Source organism: Ziziphus jujuba, chromosome 4 (genome assembly GCF_031755915.1).
Source record: "Ziziphus jujuba cultivar Dongzao chromosome 4, ASM3175591v1".
NCBI classification, from domain to species: Eukaryota; Viridiplantae; Streptophyta; class Magnoliopsida; order Rosales; family Rhamnaceae; genus Ziziphus; species Ziziphus jujuba.
In genome coordinates, this window is record NC_083382.1 from 29,751,166 (window position 1) to 29,770,328 (window position 19,163).

The following is a 19,163-nucleotide window of genomic DNA, read 5'->3' on the forward strand; positions in this document are numbered from 1 at the left end:
ACGGAGTCCCTAGTTTAAAGTCCGAAGGGGCAATTGGTGGGTCCCAACCAGAGTTGATGACGTTAGCATCAACCGAACAACGTGTCGAGCAGGGGATATGGTGGATGGTGTGGACCCCCAGGCCCACGTTTGGATCGTTCACAGCCCAAAAACACGCTCTTTGTGTATTTCACCATCACCGCCACCAACTTTTGCCTAATTACTCTTTCTTTTTATCACAATCAAAATTATTTTTTCCTCTTTCATCACTATTACTAAAAATAGTATCACATTTATATTATAATAGATTAAGCAATCAGATATTATTATTATAATTTTGTTCCATTCCAAATATATAGATATGCTTAATGAAATAAATCTCTACTTTATTATGTATTTTATTTGACACGTAGAAAGTAATATTAAAAACGGTATATATATATATATACACACAAAATATTTGTAGGCATGAAAAGTGAAGGAAATATTTTTTTTTTTTTGACGTAACTCATAAACTAATAAAACCACCAGTATGTATGTATTTATCAGCCCGCAATACTCTGCTGAGCTATACTTCCAAACTTTATACTTGATTATTTTTGTTTTTATATTGCACTAAATGACAATTTATAAAACAATAAAACCTTCAACAATTGCATATGGGAAATCTCCATTTTGAAATATAGTATGGATCATTTCGTGCAAGGATTGAATAAATTCCGAATTTTATCATGTGGGAAAATACATAGAGTATATTATAACAGATTTTAAATGGCATACACAAAAAATAATATATACATATACAAATATATATACACATTTTCATTTGTTAAAAATATAATACCCATTTTATATTGAGCATTTATTAACATAATAATTATTAAAAGATTGATACTTTCAAGACTAAGATTTTAATTTAATTTACATTATTCTGAAATAATGTTTCATTTTATATTGAAAATATATTTCTAACATATTAATTATTCTTTTATATATATATATATATATATATATATATGTATATAAAAATTCTAGAACAAATTAATGAACATAGACAGTTTATCTTTTTCTTCCGAGAGATAAAATAGTTTTTTTTTTTTCTGGTAATAATTACATATATATATATATATATATAGGCTTAATTACTAGTAGAATATTAAATAAGATTATGTGTCATGGACTGTTTTGTTTTTAATATACTATGACGTGGTGCAATCTACTTGTACCCCTAATTTTTTATTTTTTATTTATTTATTTTTTTGTCGAATAACTGGCTCGCCTAATTCAAGGACTTAATTTTTGGCTCCAAAAAAGACTTAATTTAGAGAACTAAAGCATTCTTTTCTTGAGAGTATTTTACATAATCATGTCCAATCTTGCAACTTTCTGCGAGATATATTTTTAATTTGAAGAAAAACAAATTTATATAATTTTTTGGTCATAATCGTCGGTCGCTAGGATATTTTCGGTGCAAATTATATGCCAAGTCAAATGATTGAGATCAATCTTAGCATTTTATATTTTTTTTCCTTTAACGGTGACAATGTCATTAAAAATTAAGATCAAGTATCCAAATGTGGAATAAAATATATGATTTATTAAAGAGCCACGTGTTTATGAGGTTGAAAACTAGCTTGTTTTATCTAAATCAAATTGTGTTTTCTGATTTTAAGAGCAAGAAATTTTTTAGGGTTATTAATCATACATGTAAAGTAGACTAAATTAAGCCTGTTGTAATTATCTTTTACTAAAAAAGTCAAATTAGATTTTTTTTTATTTTATTATTTTTTTTTTTTTTCACTGCCCAACTCCCGGTTGGTGGCCTAACATAAAAAAAACTGAGAGGTCAGACGAAGAAAAGGGACGAATATTTTCACATTACCACAAACTAAACCTACCAATAATATAAGCATTGTGAGTTTGTGACTGTTGACTTTTTTTTTTTTTTTCTTTTTTTCAATGGAAAATGGTAGATGACTGTATTCATGAATAACTAACATCTTATTGATTCGAGTGAAAATGAAGATCAGTATTGAAGATATTTTCGCCCTAGGTATGCATAAAGATTCACGGTGGGGTATAGCTTAGTATTGCTATATATAAAATGATTAAAACCAAATATATATGAAAACCACTATTATCCGTATCCACAAATTAATTTGCAACATTTAGTACTTACTTTAAAAAAATAAAAATAAATAAATATTCAAGGAAAAACGTTTTAATTCTATGAATGCACATGATTAATGCAATTCTATATAAAAAAAACGTTTCAAACCCATCTCCATCACCCAAAACTAATTTATTTATTTATTTATTTAAAAAAAAAAAGGTAAGAAATTAGAAATGAACAAGATTTGTGCAATTCGGGATATTTAATTCCAAGTCATGAATGTTGTATACAAAGCAAATTTGATAATTTCTAAAGCCACCAGCTAATGAGAAGAAGAAATTTGTGAATGTAATTGAATCCCACTATATTACATGCATTTCATTTGCTTAAAAAATTCCTAAAAATCTTCTTTAATAAAAATCTATACACACACACACACATACTGACACCACAGACACTATAATTAAGTCCTCGAAAATGTTTTCCTTGTTCTAATCTTCTTCTTCTTCTTCTTCATCACGATATTTCTTCAATCATCATCAACAAAAGCTCAGTAATTCCACAAACAGTCGAGGTCCACAGGACCAACAGAGGAAGAAGGATCATCTTGATCCTCAAACGACCTCTGAACCATGTCATGGTGGTTGGACAAGGCCGAAGACATATCAGTAGTACTGAGACCACCTGTGCCCTGTGAGAACTCTGTTCTGGAATTGCGTTTCATGTTTGGTGCATGGTTTTCAAGCAACATCTTCAAGATGGACTGGTCTTGCATCAGAAAAGATTCTGGGTACTGCAAATTTCCAAAGCTGGTTGCGATTTGGTTAGTGTATGACAATGGGTTTGGAATTGGAACAGAGTTTTTGGATGCGAATTGGAAAGAAGCAGGGGAAATAATATCACTTGGGTTTGAGGAAGAAGAAGAAGAAGCTAAAAGAGGATTGTTATTGTTGCTAATGATGTTGAAGCTATCGAATATTTCTTTCGGATGAATTTTCTGATCCTCCATTGGGTCGGAGAAGCAGGTCACGTGAGATGTCTTGCCGACAGTACTGGTTCCTGTGTTCTCGTTGTTATATGGAGGAGAGTCCATTAATGGAGGCAACAAAGACGGACGGTATTCGCTTCCATAGGAGCTCAACCTCATCAACCCTGAAATATGTGTTTTCTTCCCACCTGAACTTTTTTGGAACACTCTGCAAATCACCCACTCATTCTGACAGAAAACAAAGAGAAAAAAGCATGAGAGGAATAGCCAAAAAAAAAAAAAAAAAAAGGCAAAAAAACAAGAAAACAGAGCAAGATTATTATCAATCTCTCATGCTTACCTTTGCTGTTTTGGGGAGATTGTAAACAGAGTATTTCCCTTCAAGTCTATATTCATGCATGACCCAGTTGGTCTTTTCACCTTTTGGAGCTCTTCCTTCGTAGAAAACCAGAGTCTTCTTCATCCCAACCAGTGTTTTGGCCTTGTAAATTTCCTTATCTTTGCCTGTGGCTTTCCAATACCCAGCTTCTGTCGCTCTGTTGGTTCTTAAACCTGTTGGGTATTTTCTGTCTCTCACACAGAAGAAATACCACTCCTTCTCCCCCATTTTAGCTCTACCTATTGATTGAAAAAAATAAACACCAAAAGTGAAAGGGTGGTCAGAAACAAATTTAAGCAAAAACCAACTTTGAGAAAATCAAAGAGAATATTGGTTTCAGAAAACCTACGAGGCAATTCCCAAGGCTCACACTTGTTCAAATCCACCTCCCCGATGGCTTTAGCACAGAACCGGTTGTTGAGAACCTTTGGGGATAGGTAGTGAGATATGAGTTCTTCATCAGTTGGATGAAATCGAAACCCCGGAGGCAATTCTATATTCTCTTCTTCCTTACTAAGCACAGAAGTGTTTTCCATGCCCTGCAACTTTCTCTCTAAAACCCCTCTGTTTTTAAAGCAATCAAACCAGGAAAGACAAAAAATAATAAGAAAACAAACAAGAAAGTTTTCTCTGAATCCCAAATGGGTTCTGATAAATAAACGCTGATTTTTCACAAATCAATAGAGAAAAGAAACAAAAGTTCCCAAAACCCAAAGTGGGTTCTTTCTAAACTTGTGAATTTTTTTTCCTACACACACAGAGAACCAAAAAGAGAGACCAACCTAAAAGAACCAAAGGCTCATAAGCACCAAAAAAAAAAGTTGGAAGATATTAGAGGTCTTAGATACTCTGAATGAAATGATATCTAAGACCTTAAAACAATAAATAAGGGAGAGAGAAAGCTAAATACTGAAAATCTGGTCTTAAAAACTGAGAGATTGAAAGGTGTTGTTAAAAACTAAGAAAAAAGTGTAGGGAGAAACAGAACTCCCTAAATACTGGTTTTTGGAGAGCAAGAAACGTGGTTTGTAAGGCAACTGTGGTGGTGGGTAGTTTTAAGCTTTCAGCTCTCTCTCTCTCTCGCTCTCTCTTTCTCTCTCTTTTTAACTTTTTGTTTAATAATTTCTCTATCTTTCAAACTTGACCAGAAACAATTCACCTCTATATCCTTCATGTAAATGTAATAACAACTCCAAAATTTAACTTAAATCTAAATTGCATTAACTCTAATGTCTCTGTAATTATGGTCATTAGGTAAAGGGAACTGAATTTGATTTTCATATTCAGATTCTTTTTTTTTTTTTTTTTTTTCTGTTTAGTTGTTTTCTGCTTAACCAAAGTCGTCTACTGTGTATATAATATATATTTTATTAGTGTTTTCACATTATTATTATTATTATTATTATTTTTGAATTTGACATTGTTTATTTCTGCGTGTAAACGCTTCACAGATTACCACCACATAAAAGAGGTGGAACACTGCAAGCTTTCTTTTGTTTTGATGCTAAAAGGACAAACTTCTCAACAAATCGTTTTTATTTCTCACAACAGCCTTCATATGTGGAAAAAAAAAAGAAAAAAAAAAAAAGAAGAAGCAAAATCCCACATCTCCCATGACCCATCCTTTCAAACATCAGCAAAAAGAATTTCTTTCTGTCCGTATATGAATTGACCTAATTGCCCCTTGTCCCAACATGTCATCCACTCTATGCATGAGCTGTTTCATTCTCAAAAATATGAATGGAGCTAATAAATAACTAGAAGAAAAACAGATTGTAAATTAAGTCTTGTATTAATTTTAGGGTAAGCTCCTTGTACTAAAATTTTTAATTAATATTTCTGATAAATAATTATAATTATTGAAATAGTTTAATCCAATGATAGATTAAAAATTTTCACAATGACCATGATTATTTGACAAAAATATTAGTTAAAAATCTTAATACAAATAACTTTATTCTTATTTTTATTAATCATTTCTTCATAAAAGAAAAGAAAAGAAAAGAAAAGAAAAACTATCTTAGGAGTACTTTTTCTTACATGGAGTTTTAGTTTTTGGTAATAATATGGAGTTTTAGTCGCTTAGACTATTGGGCAGACAAATTTATTGCAATTCTATTGGAGAAGCAATCTTTTTAACCTGCGAATTAGATTTTTTGGGGCTATTTTTAATATATTTTTTGATGGCTTTGAAGAATGGTTCATGAGTATGCAATAGGCACCACTTGAATCCAGCCAGACATAATGAAATTGTACGTCTTGCTTAGCCCAACTGGGGTTTCGTGCAACTGTTCTGGTCCTCTGGGATTCCCATTTAGGGACCCATGCCAAGGGTCATCAAGAATCCCCATCCAGTAACAGAAGAAAAATGTTTTGGCATTTGGCTTTTTGGTAATTTTGTTATACTAAGGTCTAACCATGATTTCACAAAAGCTTTTTTGCCTTTTTTTATTTTTTTATTTTTAAGATTCAAAAATTGCTTTTGAAAATGTTTTAGATTTTTAAAAAAGTTTCTAATTAAATCTAGTAAACATTATTAGACAACTCTTTTGAAAAAGAAAAAATTATGAATGAGAATATCATTATTGAAAAATTACATATATATGAGGGCTAATTATATTTTTATACTTTCTAATTTTTAGGATTTGACAATTTATAATTTAGATCATAAATTTTTCAATTTAGCAATATGGGATCTTGATTTTTCATTTGTTATAATTGAACCTTTTTTAACTTTGACTAATTGAATTTAATAATAATTTTATATAATTGATATTAAACTGTATCAAATTTAAAATAGAAAATATTAAAATGTAAAATTTTAAAATTAGTTTTAAATATGCATTTTTAGTATTTTTTATAATTTGAAATTTGATACCATTTCACATTTATCTTGTAACCTGCTATAATCTGTTTTAAAAAATAAAGGATATTAAAGTACAAAATTTAAAAATAGTTTTAATATTTTACATTTTAGGTATCTTATAATTTGAAAAATATAGTTTAACATCAATTATGTGATATGATTATTAAATTCAGTAGTCAAAAGTTAAACAAGATTTAAATTATAAGAAATTGAAAAATCGATAGTCTAAATTGTTGAATTGAAAAGTTGAAAGTTTAAAATGTAAAATTTCAATTGACTGTATTAAAATGCAATTAACTCTATATATAACGTATATTTAACTTAAAATTTTCATAAAAATCTACTAGGACCTTAATTTCATTCTATAAACCAAAAAAGTTAAATTCAAATTAACTTCAAAAATCCTTTTTTCCTGGAGGTACTTGTCCAAGGTCTAACTTCTTCCAACAACAAATTTTTTGTCCTGGAGCTATTAAGAAAACGGACGAAAGAAATGTGAAACAACGAACCGTATAATATATCAGACACATATCCATCCATAGGGTTATATATATATCTATATATATATATATATATATATATATATATATAAAGAAAAAAGATACACATATCCATAAGCACGATTTAATTCATGGATTGGAGACGTATATAATATAAAATTTGTGCATTATTTGAGAAGATTTTTTTGGGCCAAAAGACAAACAACTAATGAAAGGAAATAACAAAACAAAGCAGACAAAATACATATACATATATATATATATATATATATATATATATAAAAGAAAAAAAATCATTAGCTTAAATCCGAAAATATACCCATCGATGCCACAGAAAAAGTGATGTAACGTTTAAGATATATATACATATATATATATGTATATGTGTGTGTGTGCTATAGGTTTTTAGTATTTTTCATAACCCGATGTTAAGCAATATTATCAAATAAAACTTTGTAACTGTTCCTAAATTCTTAGAGCTTACTATTTTATGAATGCACTAGGTGGCCATTTACAATTTTACATGTAAAAGGATTTAGACTTTGAAAACATAAATATTAAAAAAAAAAAAAAAAATCATATTCTTTGAAAGGTATACTTTTCCTCATTATTCAATACTGGATAATGCTCAGCAGCTAATTAACCATTGCAAAGTGAGAGTCCACCAGTTGTAAAAGGACAAAAATGCTCATTTATTTTAGCTTTATTAAAAGAAATATATACATATCAGATTGACAATCAATTAGTGGTGATAAGAAAGTCATGGGAAAAAGACTGCTAAAAGGGAGGAGTTTGTCATTTTAGTAAAAGCATAGCGATATTTTGGTATTTGGGTTGCCTTTGTGTGGTAGCGTTTACAATTGAATTAGTTTCTTCTTCTTCTTCTTCTTCTTTTTTTATATATAATTTTTTTAAAAAAGAAAAAAAAAATGCTCAATCATAACAAAAAAGCAACTCCTTCCGTTTCTGGAAACAATTAAATTATTCAATTTAGACGCGTGGCAACCGTTAGCCGTTTTGAGGAATTTCAATCGTATTGGCAACCTTCGGTGATCGGACGGTCAGAAATGGAAGAAATGGTCAACGTCGATATCTGCCACGTCAGATCCGAGAAAAAAGGAATGGACAGTGCCGCCACTGCCGACGGAAAAAGCCACTAAACTCATCCACTTGGGCAATTGTGATTGGACAAGTGAAAAAAAGTTTATTACCAAAACCTAATTTGAGTGAGTGGGTTGACCACTTAATTCCCATCCCACTGCTGAACTGGCACCTGTGGGCCCTGCTTCCTCTGTTCCGACATGAGACCACTATCGAGACAGACACGTGGTGTAACATGGGTCGCTAACTCCATTCATTCGTCGATTCAGAAGAGAAAAACAAAAAAAAAAAAACCACAGGTGAATCTCTGAATTTCTTTAGATTTTTACCACCCTTCCTGATAATTGAATCTACATCGCCTATTCTCACTGTTCAGATATTCTGAACCCTTTTTTTTTTTTTTTTTATAATTTATCAACTCAACTTAAATTAAAATCCAATTTTCAAGGGGGGGAAAAAAAAAAACTGTTTAATTTCTAATATTTCCATATTTGTGCAAAGGCATTCTTACCAACGACAATGAATCGGAAAGCAATATGAATGAATTTAGGTTTATCTTAATCTCTGGTTGCCAAACCCTTTTCAATCTTTTTATTTTTTTTATTTTTAAAATTTTGTATTTTTATGGTCAATCGTTTTGTGCATAGGAAAAGACAAACACAATATCTATACCTAAAATAAATGGGACCGATTAATAAATAGTTTTGGATGAATCTAATATTGACTAACATGGGATGTTAGGTAGCAAATTAGAAAGTGTGACCAAAAGTTTTAAGCTGTTGGTGAATGAGCTAAGGATATGGATTAATATTAAGATATTTTGTAAGGATCATGAATGTATTAGAGCTTTTGTGTGGAGAAAATGAACCCAAAAGCACCTTTTCAATTCCACAAACTCCAATCCATATTCACAAACCAAAATGAGAAAAGTTCAAGGGACGCTTTTGGGGTGTTTGATTACAATTAGAAAGAAAAAAATATTATTCTTCCAAGATCCATTGAATAAACTTATCTTCCGAGTGTTGGAAGCAATGCGGCAAATAGAGGGTTCATGAAACAATATGGTTTTCTTGATTAACAATACAATATGTATGTTTCATGAAAGATCTTCTGATTATTTCTTCCTAGAGCAATTAGGCGATCTCCCAACAGCAAAATACCACATATAATTAAATTATAGAGAATGAAAAACATATAAAAAATGCTCACTACAAATATATTATATGGTATTTGTTAAAGAAGTCAATGGATACATATTATAATCAAAATAACTAGGATAATGTTTGTGATTATATTTTGGTCCCGATATTTATTTTTTGTGTGTGACTGATTGAAGTTCCAAATTAATTAAATATGATATAATTTTATTCTCTAAGATGTCATGACCTAGAAACACATAAAGGTGGGAGTTGTAACCAACTAATGTATATATATGATATTAGAGAGGATCAAGGAAAGGTGGTAGATCCTGGTTGGTTTATACTATAACAACCAAGGTCCTAGCCATTTCTAATTTCTTCTAAAATAATATCCAAATCATTTTATTTTTATTTTTAGTTTCAATGTGAATAGCATGGGATACGCCGAAATTGACTTGTAGAAGGATCAAGACCGACCCATTCTTGTCAAGAACAAAATAATAATAATGAATAAATTTTTATTTTTTTTAATAGTGATGATATTGGCAGTTGTAGTGTTACTATTTCATTGATTATTATATGGAAATGTTGCATATAATAATAATAAAAATAATAAATAATAAATAAAAATAGAAGAGGGTCGTTTAGAAAGGGATAGAAAAATATATAAACCAAAGATGACAAATAGATTCACACAAGAATGTTGAAGGGAGCTATTCAAGGAGCCTAACTTTCTGTGGGCTGATATTTGTTTGGGTCTGCATGTTATGGTCCCAAAGAATTTGATGTATTAGTTACCACATTGCTTTCAAAGGCGTGTGTAGAATGGAGAGTACTGTGGATGGGCTTGCCTTTGAAAGCAATGTTGATTGGGCAATCCCCCAAATTCCCCATCCACATATTTCAAAACATCTTGTTTTTTTGCTCTCTCAAATTTGTTTTTGATAGTGAGACTAATTAATAAAGGGGGGAAAAAAACGAAGAAAAACTTTGGTCCCCAAATTCATCATGGATTAATAGTAAACATCAACTTTCTTCTCTCTATTTTGGTTGTGAAAATGAAGTTTTATATGCAAGCTATATGTTTGATTGGCCTATGGGGATGCATAGGTTATATAATATAGGCTTAGGATCGGTGGGATTGAAATTGAAATTGGAGACTGATGCAAAGGGTCAAACCAAATTTTGATATGGAACATTATTGATTGTACACATTACTTTTAAATTTAATGCAAGGTTCATCATTTTATTAAGAGCTGTCAATTTGTCAATATTGGTTGAATTATATATATATATATATATATATATATTTTTTTATAAATACTTTATTAAGGTTTTGGTTAAATTACAATGTTTCGCAGTGTGTACTGGCAATAAATAAATAAATAGCAAAATATAAAAATAAAAAAAGAAAAAGTATTTAAGTAAAATATATGACAACGTGGCAAACGGGAATGAAAATGAGGAACAAAAGGAGTAGTTGTAATGAGAAGAAAGAGAATGAACGACAGGAGCTCCAACCGCCCTCAACGGTCTAGCTTATGGCAGAAATGCACGAGTTTCCGAGCTCTCAAACAAGTCCACGCTTTCATGGTCGTCAATGGATTCAATTCAAACGTCTCTGCTCTAAGAGAATTCATTTTTGCCAGTGCTATGGTCATTTCGGGAACAATAGACTATGCCCACCAAGTGTTCCCTTATATTGCTGAACCAGACACCTTTATGTGGAACACCATTATCAGAGGCTCAGCTCAGAGCTTGGACCCTTTGAACGCGGTTTCTTTATACAAACAAATGGAACGCCGGAGTGGGAAGCCTGATAGCTTCACTTTCCCATTTCTGCTTAAGGCATGCACTAAGCTTTCTTGGGTCAAGATGGGTTTGGGGATTCATGGGAAGGTTGTGAAGTTCGGGTTTGAATCTAATACGTTTGTGAGAAATACCCTTATTTATTTTCATGCAAATTGTGGGGATTTGAGCGTTGCAAGCGCGCTTTTTGATGGTTCAGCGAGGAGGGATGTTGTAGCATGTTCGGCTCTGACAGCAGGATATGCAAGGCGAGGGGAGCTAAGTGTTGCCAGGCAGTTATTCGATGAAATGCCTGTTAAGGATTTGGTTTCTTGGAATGTGATGATAACGGGGTATGCAAAGCGAGGAGAGATGGAGAGTGCGAGGAAGCTTTTTGACGAGGTTCCAAAAAGAGACGTGGTGACTTGGAATGCAATGATTGCAGGGTATGTATTTCGTGGGTCTAATGAGCTGGCTTTGGAGATGTTTGAGGAGATGAGAGGTGCAGGGGAGAAGCCAGATGAAGTAACCATGTTAAGTCTTGTGTCTGCTTGTGCGGATTTAGGAGATTTAGATGTTGGCCAGAGGATACATAGCTCTCTTTTGGAGATGGGTTGTGGAGATATGAGCATCTTATTAGGGAATGCCCTTATAGATATGTATGCGAAGTGTGGAAGTATTGAAAGAGCAGTTGAAGTTTTCCGGGGAATGAGACGCAGAGATGTTTCTACATGGAATTCTATAATAGGAGGCTTGGCTTTTCATGGCCATGCTAAGGAGTCACTCGATCTGTTTAAGCAGATGCAGAGGTTGAAAATCAGGCCAAATGAAATCACTTTTGTTGGAGTCTTGGTTGCTTGCAGTCATGCAGGGAAAGTTGAAGAGGGGCGGAAATATTTCAATCTCATGAGAAATGAGTATAACATTGAGGCAAACATAAAACACTATGGATGTATGGTGGACATTTTAGGTCGTGCTGGGCTTTTGAATGAAGCATTCGAGTTCATAGACATGATGGAGATTGAACCTAACGCCATTATTTGGAGAACACTGCTTGGAGCCTGTAGAATTCATGGAAATGTTGAGCTTGCAAGGTGCGCAAATGCGCAGCTACTTAAACTGAGAAGGGATGAGAGTGGGGACTATGTACTTCTATCTAATATTCATGCTTCACGAGGTGAGTGGGATGGGGTTGAGAAGGTGAGGAAGTTGATGGATGACAGTGGAGTGAAAAAAGAGCCTGGTTGTAGCCTAATCGAAGCCAATAACATAGCTGTCATGCAATTTTTATTTGATTCAAATTCGATGATAAATTCAAGAACAAAAGGATTTTGAGCTGCAAATTTGTAAAATATTTGTTGTAGCATTTGTTGATAAACTGTGTTAAGATAATACAACTTGCGGTTCGTTCTTGTAGAAGTATCTCCAATTGAATAGATTCCTTGTGATTTTGATTATTTTGAACGAAAACTGTTTTACTGCTCTATCTAAATTCTGTTTTAAAAAGCAGCTAGTCCTTACATGCTAGGCACTCAACACAAGATGCTTCTCCTTTCATCTTATATATTTATTTATTTTCTTTGTTTTTTTAAAGGCGTTAATTAGTATATCCTAATTTTTATTAATTTCTTTTATTAAATGCACAGCGCAGGATTCAGCACTCACCTCCACGAATTAATTAGGTGAAAATAAAAGTGAAATTCAAAATGAATTACAATACATGGATTGAGAAAGTAAATATGAAGACAACAAACACATATCATTAACAAGAAGAACAAGAAATATTCAAACAAGATCTTCTAGGACACTTTGTCATCCACACAGTCACTCGCAAACAAAAGCATAGAAGCCAGTGAATACACTAATTCCTTTTCCACTGTTGAAACTAAGACATTCAGGGTCGAGAAATCGCCACAGATGACAAGAAGATTACAAGCACAAGCACAACAATTCCCACAAAGGATCCAATCAAAGATCCAGAGGTGCGCTCGCAGAAGGAGTTGAATTGTTGGCAGATGGCAAACCAATTCGTCTTAGTATTCCCATTGTGTGCTAAGTATACAATAGCTGCTGCTGCAGAAGCTCCTGCTGTTAAAAGAGCCAGCATTCCCTACACATTTAACAAGCTCACTTGCATAAATAAGATTACTTGTTTACATAAACTGATTTCTGCAACTATATATGGGATTTACTTTTTTACTTCTTTAGCCAAAAAATAACGTATATAACCTTGTGATTCAAAAGCAAAGAACGAAAAAATACCAAACCAGTTCAAGTCAGAAAGATAAGTATTATATTAGAGTTTGCATGACGAATCTTAATGGTATATTCTGGTCCAAGCATGCAAGTGGTAGGTACCAGTTAATATCCTTGTGGTGTAGAAAATTTTCTTAAAAACTTTGGTGATTACCGTGTCAAAGATGATCAAAATAATTCTGCTGTTTTTCGCAGTGCTTCTTACGATGTGGAAGATAGATAGAGGTAGAGAAAGAACCACATAAGCGCTAACAATGGAATTGGCAACAACGAAGAACCTGAAATATATATATATATATATATATATATATAACACAAGCTAAGGTTATATATGTTCAATAAACACCAAATTAAGAAGACAAAAAAATCTTTATGTTCAAGAAAACATACGTAAACGTTGGAAGATCATCATACTTGGCCCTGAACCGAACGAACCGTGTAAAGAAAGGAAGCGTTTCATTGGTTGTGCCCATGGAAATTGCACTGGCAAGGGTACCAAAAATTGCAATCAGCCTCAATATGAAGTCAAGTATAGACAACCCTCTATTCAACCCACTTCTTGGGGTTGAACTTTTGGGGTTCTCACCAAGCTCAACACCACCAGCATCTGCCTTCATGTTTCTTAATCTTAGGAAAACTATTTTATATGAAATATAATTAGTCTGTAATAAAACTTGCAGTTACAGAAAAAAGGAAAAACTTGAGCTGATGAGGAAACTTGAAATTGAATATGCATGGAAGATATGGAAGACTTGGAAGGGGTATTTATATATCCATATTGGTATTATGATATATTGGTTGGCAACATGGCAGTACTAACTAAAGCTAGCTAGCATTTTGATATTACGGTACATGTTTTTTTAAAATTAAAGGAGAACCTGCCCGTACTTGCTCTCCCTTATCAAATTGATATTTTATAGCAAGCTCCATGTCATCTTTTCTCCGACTCCAAAATTGGAATAAACGGGAACATGCTAATGGTATAGAAAAGGAAAATTCGCTTGGGAAATTTAATGGGGCAGGTAGAGATTTCTAGAATTGGGGGTGAGGAAGCTTGCTGAACACTTGGCGGTACAGTTGGTGTGTGTTACCCACAACTTAACCAATCCATTTCCTTGATCATTGGAAAAATAGCTTAGCCAAATCTATATCTATGTTAATTCTCCTCCCCCCTCTTCTCTTCTCTTCTCACATATATATATATATATATATATATACATATCAAATTCAGAATAGATCCTTAATGTTAAAATTTTCTTTTTCAGCATTTAGATTGTATTAAAAATAAAATTTAAAATTATATTTATTAATCATTAGATCTCGATATGATTCATTTATCCTAATACGATTTTAGTGCGTTATTAAATTTATTTTTAATAATTTTTAAATTTTAAATCTATAATTTAAAAATTAATAAAAAAATCTGATATAAAATTATCTAGTCTTGTTAATGAAAGCATAATTATATATATATATACATATATAAATTCTAATTCTAAAATCTCCTAACAGATATTCATGGAACACAAAAACGTAAAAGCATAAAATTTAATACAAATTCGGAATAGTAGATAAGACAATTCTATGGTGTAAATGTCTGTATTTTTTTATCGTGTGAACGTTTAAAAAAATGATCATTTTTGTACATTAGTATTAATGATAGTTTTTAAAAAAAAAAAATTTGGTTTTGTAGATGTGTACACTATAAAAAAATGAGGACGTCCACAACATAAAATGACCTTTATTATATATTCTATATAAATATATTACTAATTCCATTTACTAGTTTGAGTTTGAACCAAAACCATGGTTGAAAAAATATTATGCTAAATCAGCTCCGATACTATATAAATATTCTCTTTCAACTAAACTTTTAATGAGATATATTATATATATAGATTATTTCCCATGCAAAAGTTTTTTACAAATAATTTTGTTATTGGAATTTATTTAATCTAATGGTATAAAATTGATCTTTGAAAAACTCTATTTATTACTCATATCCAAACATATACAATATTTTAAATGAAAAAAAATATCATGAATGACATCTCCAATATTGTTTCTCTCACTGTCTTTAATGATGATAATTCCGCTTAAGTAAATATATATATATATATATATATATATTGGATAAATCTAAAATGATTAAATTTTTTAATCAAAATTTTAATATCTATGATATGATATATTTTAAATAGTTCAACTTTTCCTGAATATAAGACAATATCAATTTAACACCGTTAAAAAATTACTACATAATTAATTATCAAAATTTTGACAAAAAAATTTGATATATGAAGTATTGCTCATATATATTTTTGGGATAATCTCAAGCAATGGTCTAACAAAAGAAAAGAAGTTTTATTGGCTTAGAAACATGATGAACCAGTAATTATCATCTAATTACTTTGAAAATTACCATCTACCCCATAATAAAAAAAAAAAAAAAAAAAAAGGAGAGACAGAGAGAAAAAAGGGGTTTTTTCCATAAAAAATATGAACAAGACAAACTTTACCTTCAAGTGCAGAGTAACATTCCTTCCATCTCTAAAGTCCGCTAATGACATGCTTCAACATATATAGGCAGGGATGGCTGCTACGTGTCAAAAGTGATCGCAGAAGGGGAAACCTTTTGAGTAAAGTGGAGTCAACTCCCGTTGTCAGCAGAAGGGTAAGTTCACTAGGACGCAACCTCCAAAGCTCTAACATTGTGGACGGACCAACAATTCCAAATTTCTATTCTGAGCTGGAGAGGCTTCATAGAACTGAACAGTTAGTTTGTGGTGGCTAAATGGGTACCTGGAAAAAAAGTACAGCAATCATTTCAATATGGAATGGATCCATCATTTTTTAGAGCCAGGCATATTTGAATGATGTATATAATATATATATATATATATTACCCTAAGGGAATGTAGATTGTACTGTGAGTGTGTAGATATATTAACAACATACAACATATATATACATATATAAACATACATACAGGACGGATATATATTCCACAATCACGCAACATATTGCATAACAAATTTTACTTACACAACATATTATATAATGTATATTTGTTCTTAAATTAGTATTCTCTTCATAACCTGGTTATATTTATATATATAGAAGTTAAGACATATATTTAGCAAAATCAACTAATGATTCAGATGAGAACTTCCTACTCATCCTTAATGTAGTGTGAGTATGTTCTGTTAGATTTTATGGATCTAAATATACATAATAAATTTCATAAATCATAAACTACTAACCTCCAAACGCAGCCATTAATAAATTAGATCTTTAATCCTGGAAAATAGAAAACAATGTAAAGTAGTGCCTATGGACACACTGCTCTCAAACCACTCTCAGATCTCTGAAAACCATAATATCAAAATACCGTATGGCATCTATTTGTTTGCTTGCCCTAGACCTTTAAATAGTCTCTGCAAGTCAGACTTATCCATTAATTTTGACACACATAAAATAATAATAATTTGATAATATAATTATACTAGGAAAAATATGGATAAGTCATTGGGTTTATAAAGCGAGTTGGTCCTCCAGTCCAATGGGCCAACTAGAGTCTTATAGAGAGTGTGTGACCAAGGGCCCTACTACAAAATAATAAAATAAGTCAGTCCCATTAATGGCATAAATAGGCCCTGTAAGTGAGTAATTGATTATGCCAAGTCCACAAATATTAGTTTAATTCAACATTCTCCCACTTGGACTGCATAATCATCATCATATAAAATCCAAACTCACTTACTATAGAATCTCCCAAACCATAATGCCATTTCATCCAAATATATAGTATACCGACAGGGCACAACAATATACTAGACTAGGCAGTAGAGATTCTCTTAGTAAATCTCCCAAAACATTATACCATTTCAACCGAGTACTTTGCATGCCATAACCTCAGTCTAGGTAGTAGAGATTTACCTAACCATGTGCAATCCCCCAACACACAAAACCATTTCATTCAAGCACATTGCGTATCGACAGGATACAACAATATACCCAAACTAGGTAGTAGGGATTCACCATGGCACCTGTGGATCAACATACACATATACATAGACTAATAGTCTTAACAGGCCTGTAAATATAAGGAGCAATAATATGTGTAATAAATCATCTCATAAATAAATAATGATCCACATACATCAATGTATTAAAATATTCAAAGAAATAAATAATTCTCAACATGGATATTACTACAGAAAACATAACAACCTCCCACTGACCCACAGCAGTCTCAACTGCCTAACAATCCCATACGGGACACATGCTCCTCAAATATGCCTACCGGTAAAGCCTTGGTCAGTGGATCTGCCACCATGCTATAAGTCGGCGTGTGAACAACAGTAATGAGGCCCTCTTCAACTTTCTCCTTTACCACAAAATATTTCACATCAATGTACTTCGCACCAGGAGTACCTTTTAAATTATTGGAGAAAGACACCGCTGCAGTATTATCACAATACATCATAATAGGCCTCTCAATGGAGTCAACCACTCCTAAATCACGGATAAAATTTCGTAGCCAAACTGCATGACGGGTAGCCTCATAACACGCCACATATTCTGCCTCCATAGTCGAGGATGCTGTCACTGACTGCTTGGCACTCCGCCAAGACACAGCACCTCTTGCCATGATAAATATATAACCAGTGGTAGATTTCTTATCATCCACACAACCTTTATAGTCTGCATCACTATAACCCACTACTTCAAGAGAGTTGGTGCGACGATATGTCAACATATGATCTTTAGTACCCTGAAGATACCTAAAGACCTTCTTAACTGCTTGGTAATGAATAGGACCAGGATTGTTCATAAATCTACCAAGCACGCCAACAGCAAAGGCTATATCATGCCGTGTACATACTTGAGCATACATCAAACTACCTACTGCTGAAGAATAGCGAACATTCTTCATTGTCATCCTTTCTCTATCATTCTTGGGACACTGATCTTTAGAAAACTTTTTCACCTTTCGTAACCGGTACACTTCCAGGAGAACAATTATGCATATCAAATCTCTTAATAATTCTATCAATATAAGCTCTCTGAGACAATTGCACTACATAATTAGTCCTATCTCGAACAATCTTGATGCCCAAAACAAAAGAAGCCTCACCAAGATCTTTCATATCAAAATGGTTACACAACATCTACTTTGTCTCAGCTAATAGGTCAGTGTCATTAGTAGCCAAAAGTATGTCATCAACATACAACACCAGAAATATAAAACTGCTCCCACTGACCTTCATATATATGCATCTATCAACAACATTCTCCTTAAAGCCATTTTGGATGACAACCTCATCAAACTTAAGATACCATTGTCTTGAAGCTTGCTTAAGACCATAAATAGATTTCTTAAGCTTACAAACCAAATTACCATTCCCTGTTTATTGGAAACCAACTGGTTGAACCATATATACATCCTCATATAAATCACCATTCAGAAAAGCAGTTCTGACATCCATCTGATGCAACTCCAGGTCATAATGCGCCATAATCGCCATAATGATTCTAAAAGAATCCTTTGTGGATACAGGAGAGAAAGTCTCTGTATAATCAATTCCTTCCTTCTGGTTAAACCCTTTAGCTACAAGTCTAGCCTTATACCTCTCCACTTGACCATTGGAGTCCTTTTTAGTCTTAAAGACCCATTTGCACCCAATAGGCTTGCTACCCTCTGGTAACTCAACTAAATCCCAAACTCCATTTGATGTCATGGATTTCATTTCATCTTCCATTGCATCCAACCAAAAATTTGAGTTTGAACTGCTTATGGCCTCCTCATAAGTTACTGGATCTGAATCATCACTTATGTCAAACACATGCTCCTGCAAGTAAACCTCATAGTCATCAGGAATAGCTGATCTCCTAGTCCTTTGTGACCTCCTCAAGGGTACATCAGCATCTGCAATAGCTGGAATATCCTACTCTTCAACAATGAGTTCATTCTGACCGACTACTGGTTCATCAATTACTAGATCAACAATATCTCTATCAGGAACAACTATACCGGGAATGAAAACACTT

At 32.4% G+C, this 19,163-nt stretch overlaps 4 protein-coding genes across 5 annotated transcripts in view; 2 read left to right on the forward strand and 2 right to left on the reverse strand.

Moving 5' to 3' along the window:
* Positions 1-2,335: 2,335 nt before the first annotated feature.
* Positions 2,336-4,539, reverse strand: LOC107415981 (NAC domain-containing protein 100). 2 transcript variants are annotated; one of them, XM_060816601.1, is made up of 4 exons: positions 4,242-4,539; positions 3,805-4,023; positions 3,421-3,694; positions 2,336-3,308 (listed from the first exon to the last, which is right to left on the reverse strand). In XM_060816601.1, exons 2-4 carry the CDS (start codon positions 3,993-3,995, stop codon positions 2,643-2,645), a joined length of 1,131 nt encoding a protein of 376 aa, XP_060672584.1. In that variant the 5' UTR covers positions 3,996-4,023; positions 4,242-4,539; the 3' UTR covers positions 2,336-2,642. The 2 variants fall into 2 exon arrangements, with proteins under 2 accessions (XP_060672584.1, XP_060672583.1); XM_060816600.1 differs by having other exon boundaries at positions 3,805-4,538.
* A 488-nt stretch (positions 4,540-5,027) lies between these two features.
* The window catches only part of LOC107415521 (expansin-A10), a 66,460-nt gene continuing 52,324 nt past the window's right edge, over positions 5,028-19,163 (forward strand). Inside the window, exon 1 of the mRNA XM_060816604.1 lies at positions 5,028-5,037. The gene's annotated coding sequence lies outside the window, so the exon portion shown is untranslated. The remainder of the gene's footprint in view (positions 5,038-19,163) is intronic.
* On the forward strand, positions 10,404-12,272 carry LOC107410183 (pentatricopeptide repeat-containing protein At5g15300). Its single transcript, XM_016017589.3, has one exon. The coding sequence runs from the start codon at positions 10,551-10,553 to the stop codon at positions 12,186-12,188; it is 1,638 nt and encodes a 545-aa protein (XP_015873075.2). The 5' UTR covers positions 10,404-10,550; the 3' UTR covers positions 12,189-12,272.
* On the reverse strand, positions 12,375-14,198 carry LOC125421718 (casparian strip membrane protein 1). Its single transcript, XM_048471104.2, has 3 exons — positions 13,500-14,198; positions 13,264-13,387; positions 12,375-12,963 (listed from the first exon to the last, which is right to left on the reverse strand). The coding sequence occupies exons 1-3, from the start codon at positions 13,724-13,726 to the stop codon at positions 12,748-12,750; spliced, it is 567 nt and encodes a 188-aa protein (XP_048327061.2). The 5' UTR covers positions 13,727-14,198; the 3' UTR covers positions 12,375-12,747.